This window comes from Dendrobium catenatum, unplaced genomic scaffold (assembly GCF_001605985.2).
Source record: "Dendrobium catenatum unplaced genomic scaffold, ASM160598v2 fragScaff_scaffold_1221, whole genome shotgun sequence".
In the NCBI taxonomy this organism is placed as follows: Eukaryota; Viridiplantae; Streptophyta; class Magnoliopsida; order Asparagales; family Orchidaceae; genus Dendrobium; species Dendrobium catenatum.
The window spans coordinates 1,639,641-1,649,758 of NW_021319683.1; the positions used below are offsets into that span (position 1 = coordinate 1,639,641).

Consider the following 10,118-nt stretch of genomic DNA (forward strand, 5'->3'; position numbering starts at 1 on the left):
TATATATATATAAATATAATTAAAAAGACGAGAATTGTTCCTTCGCATAATTCCTCATTTTACATGCATCTTGATTTGCATGTCACCTCGAAATTCATGCCATTTTTCCTCGTGAGAACCCTATGCAATATTACAGTCATTTTTAGATGATTCGGACGTTACGAACGCAGCAGTGAAATCTGTTTTGCGAACTGATGACGTTTCAGCAATGTCGTGGATCATTGCGTGTATAGACCATCGATTTCGATCGTCCTTATTCAATTTAATTGTAAGGGATCGTCCCTTGGCTAAATTTGACGCTCTGATTGCATCGGCACGATCCGTTCGACGATTGTAGGTCGTTTGGATAGTCTAGTCAAGCGGCCTGCTTGTCAATGATCGTGATTGTTGATCATCACTTTCGTCGCCTTTGCTTGCACTGATTTGGCGGATGTGTGGAGGTCAACACTTCTAGTCTCTTCAAATTCTTGCTCCAAGATAATTTGATGTCTTAAACATACCCAAGTCTAAAGATAAGGCTACATCCCTTAGAATCAAACTAGCTAAGAGGGTTGACAAACCCTTTTATTATTTAATCATTGACTTGACATTGACGTAGGTGTGCATATGATTCATGTCGAACTCAAGTCATAAGAAACTCGAGTTTGGTTCGTCTATTTATTCTTGAGATCGAGCTCGACTACAAAAGGAAGTCACTGTGGGAGCCTGCTAGAGAAGAGTCAATAATAACCATCGAGAATTGGAACGAAGGGGAAATGTTGACCTTTGTATGTGTTTCACGATCGATGCAAGGATGCTCGATGAGAACGATACCCAACAAACGCGACATCATGTGAAATAAGTTTGGAATGCTTCAACCACAATCAAAATCACTCAAATGTTGTCTGCCTTTGAAACGAAATGTATCGGCATGTCCAAAATGTCAAAATTATGAAAGAAACACCCCCTCATAATCAATTCGATTGAACACAATGAAAACAACAAACTGCGGGTGTGAGATCATGCAAAAGTCACTTGAATGTTGCTTGTTCGTGAAACAAATCATTCTAGCTTGTTTAGAATTCCAAATTTAATTAATAAAAATCTCTACCAATAGACGCAATGTCACATGAAAGTCTCTTAAACGTCACCCGTTCACAAACCAGGTTGCACCCATGCATCAGCAATGTCGAAATTACTTTAAAAGGACATTCATATTACATATTTCAGGTAATCGTGATGAACCCTAAGTTATTGTAAAGGAACGGATGAGTGAGCTGAGGTGGTTGTCAAGTTGAGTTGAGGTAGACAACAATAGGGTGGATTAGGAACCTAAGGTAAGCTCTTTCCTATTGCTAGCTTGGTCGGGAAGACGATCTCTACGAGGGAGAGTGAGTGGCTGATAGTGGAATCAAGGTGTCTTAACATATTCGAGGTTGCGGACCTGACAAGGAAACTTCAAGTCGCCCCATGCGGGTCAAGTTTCTTGGGATCATAGGCGAGTGACGCCTATCAATCTAGCTAGGCGAGTCTTTTTGTAGTCTCTAGATGCGTATCATCATCTTGCAGGACAAGTTCCTCTATCATGATCTGCTAGATACCTACAACAGACATGTGAAAGCATACGTGAATACACATCTGAGATCCATCCTATAAGAAAAGAGACGGACACAGCAGGAAGACGGAAGCAGGAAACAGGAAAATGAAATTATATTAAGTGTTCCACTTAAGCCTTACAAGAGCAACAATATATAGAGGATAAAAGAGACGTTAGAGATGACACGTCAAGATGACGTGTACAGAACAATATGCTAACATGGCCCTCAAATTGAAATTTGTTGGCTGAATGTTTAATTTGTTTCGTAGCTCCAAAAAACGAGTAGATGAGAGAGGTTTGGTAAGGATGTCCGCTGGTTGTTCCAAAGAGTTGATATGAGCGATAGTGATGTTGCCGGAGGTAATATGTTGACGGATGAATTGATAATCAATCTTGATATGTTTTGTACGTGCGTGAAACACATGATTTTTGGCTATTGCGATGACAGAGATGTTGTCACGGTGAATGATTGTGGGAGAGTGTTGGGGTAGCTGAAGTTCTTCAATGAGCCGTCTAAGCCATAAGTCGTCTGAAGTGGCCGAGGAAAGAGACCTGTACTCAATTTCTGTGGAGGATTTGGCGACGGTTACTTGCTTTTTAACAGACCAAGAGACCAAATTGTTCCCCAAGAAGATGCAGAAGCCAGAGATAGATTTTCGATCTGAGGAGTCTGAGGCCCAGTCTGCATCTGCGTAAGCACGGAGTTGGAGATCACCTGCGGTGATGGGGAAGCCGAGGTGTAACATTCCTTTGACGTAGCATAGTAGACGTTTGAGTGTCTGAAAATCATGAACGGTGGGAGATTGCATGTGTTGGAAAATGTAGTTGGTGGCGAAAGCTATGTCAGGACGTGTAATGGATAGGTATTGGAGTGAGCCTGCGAGTTTGCGGTATAAGGTAGGATCGTGAAATGGTTGAGTTGATCTGGAGGAGCTGTTGGATTTCGGTGTGATTGGAGTTAGGGCTGATTTGCAATCAGTGAATCCGGCTGTTTTAAGTAGTTGTGTGGCGTAATGCATCTGATTGAGGAAGAAACCGTTTCTTGTGCGCAGTATTTTTATGCCAAGAAATAGAGAGATTTCTCCAAGTTGTTTGAGAGCTAAGTTGGATTGTAGGCTATAAAGAAGATACTGAACTTTGGAGGGGTCGTTACCTGTAATAAGAAAATTGTCAACGTAAACCAATATGTATAGTTGAATGTGGTTTTGATGAAAAATGAGTAGAGACGGATCGGAATGACTAAACCGGAAGCCAAAGGAAAGTAGAAAGTTGGTGAGCTTCTAAAACCATTGCCGAGGTGCTTACTTGAGACCGTAGAGGGACTTGTGGAGCTTGCACACCATGTTTGGATATTGATTGTCGATGAATCCGGGAGGTTGGCGCATATATACTTCTTCTTGAAGATTGCCATGCAAAAAGGCGTTAGCGACGTCAAGTTAAAGCAGTGGCCAGTTGCGTTGAAGAGCAAGAATTAGAAGAAGTCGTATAGTAGGCATCTTAGCGACGGGGCTAAAGGTTTCTGTATAATTGACTCCAAACTGTTGATTGTAGCATTTAGCAACTAAACGAGCCTTTGGCAAGGCGTTTTGTTTTGAAAGTCCATCTGCACCTGAGAACTTCTTGATTTGGTGGAGATGGAACTAAAGAGCGGGTTCGTTGCCGTTGGAGAGCAAGAAATTCTTCCTTCATGGCATTCTGCCAGTGAGGAGATTTGATTGCTTGAGCGTAAGTTGTGGGAGTGGAGAAAGATTGAATAGCAGCGGACAAAGTGAATAATTGTTTGGGTTTGGAGATGCTAGATTTTAAACGGGTTTGCATGGGATGAGTGGGTATAGGAATGGGATGAGGAGGAATAGGTTGAGAAGAGGCTGTGGACCTGGATTCAGAAGAAGGATCGGATGGTGAAGGATTCCGTAGAGGGGTTGAATGAGAATTTGAGTTGATCGGAAGTATTGAGATTGGAAGCATTGTCTGTAGTGGAATGGGGTATGAGAAGGGAAGGAGGAATGAAGGTGCTGTGTGGGTGAGGAGATTTGGTTTGTGAAGTGAGATTGTTTTTATAAGGAAAAATGTGTTCGTGGAACACGACGTGCCGAGAGATATGGATCTTGCCAGTTGCGAGGTTGAAGCACTTATAGCCTTTGTGAGATGGAGAGTATCCAATGAAGATGCATTCCTGAGAGCAAGGGGATAATTTGTTTGAGGCATATGGTTGAAGCCAAGGGAAGCACAGGCAGCCAAACGTTCTTAGATGAGAGTAGTTTGGAGGGTTTCCATTAAGAAGTTTATAGGGAACGTTTAGTGAAACAGCTTTTGAGGGCAAAAGATTTATAAGATAATTGGCAGTAGAAACGGCCTCAGCCCAAAAATTGGGAGAGAGATTGGATGCATGAAGAAGAGCGCGAGTGAGGTCAAGAAGATGCCGATGTTTTCTTTTGGCGATACCATTTTGTTCAGGAGTGTGCGGGCAGCTGATCTGATGAATTATTCCATGTTCGTTTAGGTAATTTTTGAAAATATTGCTTGCGAACTTGCCTCCGCCATCAGATCGAAAGGTTTTAGGTGTGGTTTTAAAATGATTGTGAATGAGATTACATAAGTGAGTAAACTTTGTAAATGTCTATTTTCTTTGAGTGCATAAAATAAATCCAAGAAAATATTGTGTGATCGTCAATAAAGATAACGTAGTATTTGAAACCATCAAGAAATTGTTGTGGGGCTGGTTCCCACACATCTGAGTGAATTAATTCAAATGGTTTAACAGAACTAGAGATACTTTTATAGAAAGATAGTTTGTGGCTTTTGGCCACATTACAAGTCGTACAAATATAAGAGGAAGATACAGGTAAAATTGCAGAAATCTGTTTAGAGAGAAGATTGAGTTGTTGTTTGGGTGGCCTAATCTTGCATGCCAGAGATGTGATTTGGATGGGTTGGCTTGAATTGCAGTCGGATGAGAGTCGTTGGACTGTGAAATTTGATATAGACCATTACGAAGGCACCCATGAAGAAGCAGACAATTGTCCTGAAGGTCCTTTATGACAAAACCGTTAGTGTCGAAGGAGAGTGAGACAAAGTTGTCAGATGTAAGTTTGGAAACGGAAATGAGGTTGTGGGTGAGAGAAGGTACGTGAAGTAAATTGCGTAAATGAAGCTTACGTGGTGTGTCCGGAAGAGGAAGCAGACCCTGGCCCGAATGTTGTATAGGCAAATTGTTGTTGTTAGCTATAGAGATGGTGTCAAAGCCTTGGTAGTGGGCGAATTGATGAAGGTTGTTATGATCTGAGGTTAGGTGTGTAGAGGCACCTGAATCAAGAATCCAATCTTGAGTGACGGACGGAGATGTAGTTGCGGACGGATTGGGGGAGGTTTTCTTGGAGTTAAAGAATTTGCGTTGACCACGAGCACGGTATTGATTGTTGCCGTCCGCATAAAGAGCCAAAGAATTAGAAGTGGAATATGTATCTTGCAGTACTTGTTGAGATTAATTTCTTCACTACAAAGGAGGGAGTAGAGAGTGTCAAGATCAATAGGTTGGAGAGATGTGCAAATAGCGGTTCTGAAAGAATTGTAGTTGGATGGAAGACCGTTGAGGATATAAAGAATAATGTCTTCCGTGTCGAGTTTGGAACCGGATGAGGCAAAGTTGTCAACGATTGTTTTGATTTGGACTGGATATTGCTGCATAGACAGATTCTTCATCTTGATGTGATGAAGTTCGTTCTTGTGTTGAATAACTCGAGAACGATTCGTTGGTTGTAATCGGCGTTCGAGAATCAACCAAATGTCATGAGCGGAGGTAGAAGACAGCACATAGGGAAGAACAGAGGAGAAAATTGTAGAGAAAAATGCAGAAATATTGTAGAGAAAAATGCAGAAATTAGATTACAATCGATGAGATACCATAATTTGTAATCTGCGGTATCTTTGTCAGACGGAGGAGAGGTTTCGCCGGTGAGATGTCCGGTGAGACCATTCGCCTTGAAGTGCTGTAGGATTTGCAAGCGCCATATCGCATATGTCTCTGCAGTGAGTTGAGTAGGAACTAAATTCTTGATGTTTGAAATCAAGAATTTGAGGGGAGGTGGGATGGTGAGGCTAGAGAGAGGCAGAGAGGGTGGAGGAGGAAGAAGGAAGAGAGGCAACTGATTCTTGATCAGCCATGAAGGAGCTCTAATACCATATAAGAAAAGAGACGGACACAGCAGGAAGACGGAAGCAAGAAACAGTAAAATGAAATTATATTAAGTGTTCCACTTAAGCCTTACAAGAGCAACAATATATAGAGGATAAAAGAGACGTTAGAGATGACGTGTACAGTACAATATGCTAACACATCCTTCATCACTAATTTTAGGTTAAAAAATTTCAATATCAAGTTGCAAAAACATTGTATGCACCAATAGTAATGAATACTTAAAATTTGTTGTTATTTTGCAGGAAATCATACAGGATGATGACAACAGACTAACGGCATTGAAAGGAGAATTTGGTGAGGAAGTATACGAAGCAGTTTCCACAGCTCTATTGGAGATGAATAAGTATAATCCAAGTGGCAGATACGTCGTGCCTGAACTCTGGAACTTCAAAGATGAACGTAAAGCTGCTCTAAAAGAAGTCATACAGTATGTGCTACAGCAATGGAAAACAAATAAAAGAAAAAGGTGATTAGCTTAAATGTTTAATATTTGCCTGATATTTTATCCTAAAATAGGTGCGAATACTGTAGCTATTTGGATCACTTGGTTCAAGTGACTCTTCTCTTGGCCTGTATTTTTTTTGCTTGGTTTCTTTGGAAACTTTGTGGGCACGCCCCTTATTTAGAGTTAGCCTTCGTTTGGGACGGCTTTCTAATTGCTTCTCAAAGTAGTTTTCTAGTACAAAAATTTATAAAAAACGGCTTTAAGAAGCATAAAAAAAAGTCATACCAAACGAAGCCTTAATTGGACTTGCGGCATCACTGCTTTCTATTTGGGTTTGTACCTAAAATTGTGTCAGGATGCAAATTATGGAAAGGATGGATTTGATAACAAAAACAGTTAATATAGTTCCACAACTTTTTTGTGAGTGATGTGAAGGACCAATTTAATACTCTAATTTTTTAAAATGAGATATTTTTTACCATGACATTTAATATTGGAGTTAAAAATGTTAAATGTAAGGATATTTTTTTATTATTTTTAATTAAATATTTATTAAAAAATAATTTTCAAGTAATAATTTAAAAAAATTATTTAACATTTTTAATGATTTTAGTTTAATTTAAAATTTTAGTTATATTTTATAAAATATGATGTTTTGATTTAGATTTAGAGAAATGAAATGCAAATAAATGTTATTTTTAATTTAGTTGCATATTTTTATTATTCATATTTTATAAAATTTGGTTAAAATTTTTAAAATTAAAATTAAAATTATTATTAAATTTTTTAATTAAAAAAATGTTTAATACAATTTTAGAAGAAAAAAATTACAAATTTTCACAATTTTATTTAACAAATATTTAATTAAAATAATTAAAATATTATTATGTTTAATACCACTAACTTCAATATTGAAGGTTAGGATAAAAAATATTTTATTTTAAAAAATTGAGAGATTAAATTAGTTCCTTGAAAAAGTTGTGAGATCATTTGGTTCCTTACAAAGAGTTGAAGGATCATTTTGATTTTTTTTTATTTGCTAATCAGTGGATATAATTTTGACATAAAATTGTTATATAAATAATTATAAATATTTAAATAATAGAAGTATAAATATATAAAAATGTTCTGCTTTGCATGTAAATCCCCTTTACTTTTTTTTTATTAGCATTTTGAGCATTGATTCTATTTTGATTTTTGAGTGACAGGAATGTTAATGATTTGGAAAGCGATTGTAGTTATAGAAGCAAGTATTCATAATATTTATTTTGTTTGAATTAACTATAAACTCTTGAAATTTAGCTCCTGAGCTTGATTTCAATCACTTGCATATTAGGAATGTTTTAAGAGAAGTCTAGGAGAGAAATTTAATTGTAGAAATTGTTTAGATATTTTCTTTTGGATTGTATACATTAAATATTTTTTTCCTAGGATTAGAGAATCTTGAATTTGGCTGAAATTTGAGATCTCTTAGGTTTTTGAGCTCTAACGGCGTCTAGAGATTGGGGAGAGAAAGATCCTCCTATTGAATAGAAGATCAATTGTACATTGGTATTTTCCTTTTTCATTTCATCAAATAATACAAATTATCTACTGTTTTCTTGATTTTGTGTAGATTTTTGTGGAGAATTCTCGCTGTTTTTCAAATATTGCTAGAAAATTCTTGAAATCTTCATGTGTTTCCTATCAGAAAGTCATCCCAAATGAAGCCTAAATCTCATAAACAAATATACTTAAAGAAACCTAGCTCCAAAACGAATATATATATATATATTCTCGCTCCGTGTGCTCTGCTAGGGTTTGTGCTTAGCAGGCCGTCGGCCGTTCTTGGCCTCCTCTGGCCACTAATGTCCAGGTTTTTTGCATTTTTATTGTGGTTGTTGTCTCTTGTTTTGTTTGTTTTGTTGTGATTTTTCCTCCTCCGGCCGTCCCCGGTCGGCATGGCGGTCATCCGAGTGCGGGATCCTGATTTCCTTAACAATAAATCATTTTCTCATTCCTTTCTTGAGGTGCTTTCTGTTGTTTCCACCCGATTGCATTTCCCGAGCTTAAAGCGGTTACACACCGTGGTTTTCCTTCTCTTTGGGTCTTTGAAGAGGAGGTACTCGCGTTGGCGGTGCCTTTCGAATTTTCCTTGGTCGGTTTCTTCCTGGATCGTCGGCCTCCCCTCGATACTATTCGTAAATTTTTCTTTAATCTTAAACTCAATGGTTTGTTCTCTATTACAGTGCTTAATGCTAAGCATACCTTGATTAAATTGAGCAATGATTTAGATTATAGTAGGGTTTTTGCACATCGTTCATACTTTGTGCTTAATTGTTATATGAAGCTTACTAAGTGGTCTCCTTATGTTGATGTTAATGTTGAATCCCCTATTATACCCATTTGAGTTTGTTTTCCTAATCTGCGGCCACATTTTTTTCTCTCCCCTCATTTTACATGCTTTGGGATCTTTGTTTGGCAAATCCCTCAAAACTGATAATGTTACGACTGTTGGCTCTCGTCCCTTTGTGGCTCGTGTGCTCGTCAAATTGGATATTACTAAATAATATCTGGATCATATTTGGTTGGGACCGAAAAAACTTGGCTATGTTCAATCGGTAGAAATGGAAGAATTTCCTAAATATTGTGGTCGTTGTAAGTCGATTAGCCATTCCAAATTAGAGTGTGAACCGCTGCACCCTACACGCCCAGATAATTCAATTTCCAATTGTGTTGAGGGTGGGGTTCCGATGGGGGCGTTGGTGCCTGTTGTGCAGTCTGAAGTTGAACCTGCTGTGGAACCTGTTGTTGGGGTTGCGTCTTCTCTTCTTGTTCTGGTGATTTCTACTGTTGTTCCTTTATCTCCCCCTCCCTTATTTTGTGTTAATGTCCCGGGAGCTTCTTTCGAACCTGGTTTGGCTCCTACTATCGCCGGAAGTGATGAGGTTTTATTAGGGGATAAATTAGTTTCTCCTTTGGTTCTTATTGAGGCTGTTGAGGTGGCCGTGGAACCTATTTCTCCTATTCATCGGTTTTTTGGTGGTGCGGATAGAGAGTTTTCATGTGGTACTAATCTTAATGTTAGCCTATCTATGGAGGTTTCTGGGGATGTTGTGCCATCTGACCCCGTGGAGTTGGTTGGTTGTGTTGTGTCCTCCCCTCTTCATTGTGCGATTCCTATTCTTGTGGCTTCGCCTATGTTCATAGCTAGTTCGGGTGGAGATGTCACTTTTATTAATGTCCCAATCTCTGTTATGTCTAACACTGAAATGAAGTCTCATGTGAAAAAGTATGTGAATTCTGTTCTGAATCAAACCGATTGGTTAGTTTTGGATGATTCATTTTCTTCTTCTGATGGGGGGATGAAGAGGAATTCGTTGATGTTGAGGGGAAGGTGACTATTAATTTTAGTCGTCCAAATGATGGTAAGAGTGGTGGTAAGAGGAGAGGTAAAAGCAAGAAGTATTAAGTTATGGCTATTTCCTTTTTCATATTGGATGTCTTTTTCGAGGGTTATATGGAGAATGATGAGGAAGCCCCTGCTTCCCCCTGCTGCCTTAGCCTGTGGCAACCGGGGTTTTCTTCGGGTTTTTATTGGTGGCTATGGTGTTCTGGGGCTCTCACCTATGAATGGTCCGTGGCTGGTAGCGGAGCTGGTGCTGGGGGCTTCCATACCTGAGTTCGATTCCGATCTTGTTGTTCTTTCTCCTGAATATTGTTGCTTTCACATCTTGTTGTTCGTTTTGATTTTCTGTTGTTTTCTTTCAGTTGCTATCAGTCCTGTAATCCTGTGCTCCTATGAATAAAATTATATTTTTTGTAAAAAAAAAAAAACCTAGCTCCAAAAACTCAAATCGCAAATGTAAAATTGCAAATAATGGCCAGAGATACAGAAATATGCTACACACAAAAAAAAC

The 10,118-nt window shown here is 38.6% G+C and overlaps 1 protein-coding gene across 1 annotated transcript in view; it reads left to right on the forward strand.

The window, feature by feature from the left end:
* LOC110108435 (factor of DNA methylation 5) overlaps positions 1–6,623 on the forward strand; it is a 46,423-nt gene extending 39,800 nt beyond the window's left edge. The window contains exon 7 of the mRNA XM_020839065.2: positions 6,017–6,623. Coding sequence (XP_020694724.1) covers positions 6,017–6,244 — 228 coding nt within the window. The 3' untranslated portion in view covers positions 6,245–6,623. The remainder of the gene's footprint in view (positions 1–6,016) is intronic.
* Positions 6,624–10,118: the final 3,495 nt, after the last annotated feature.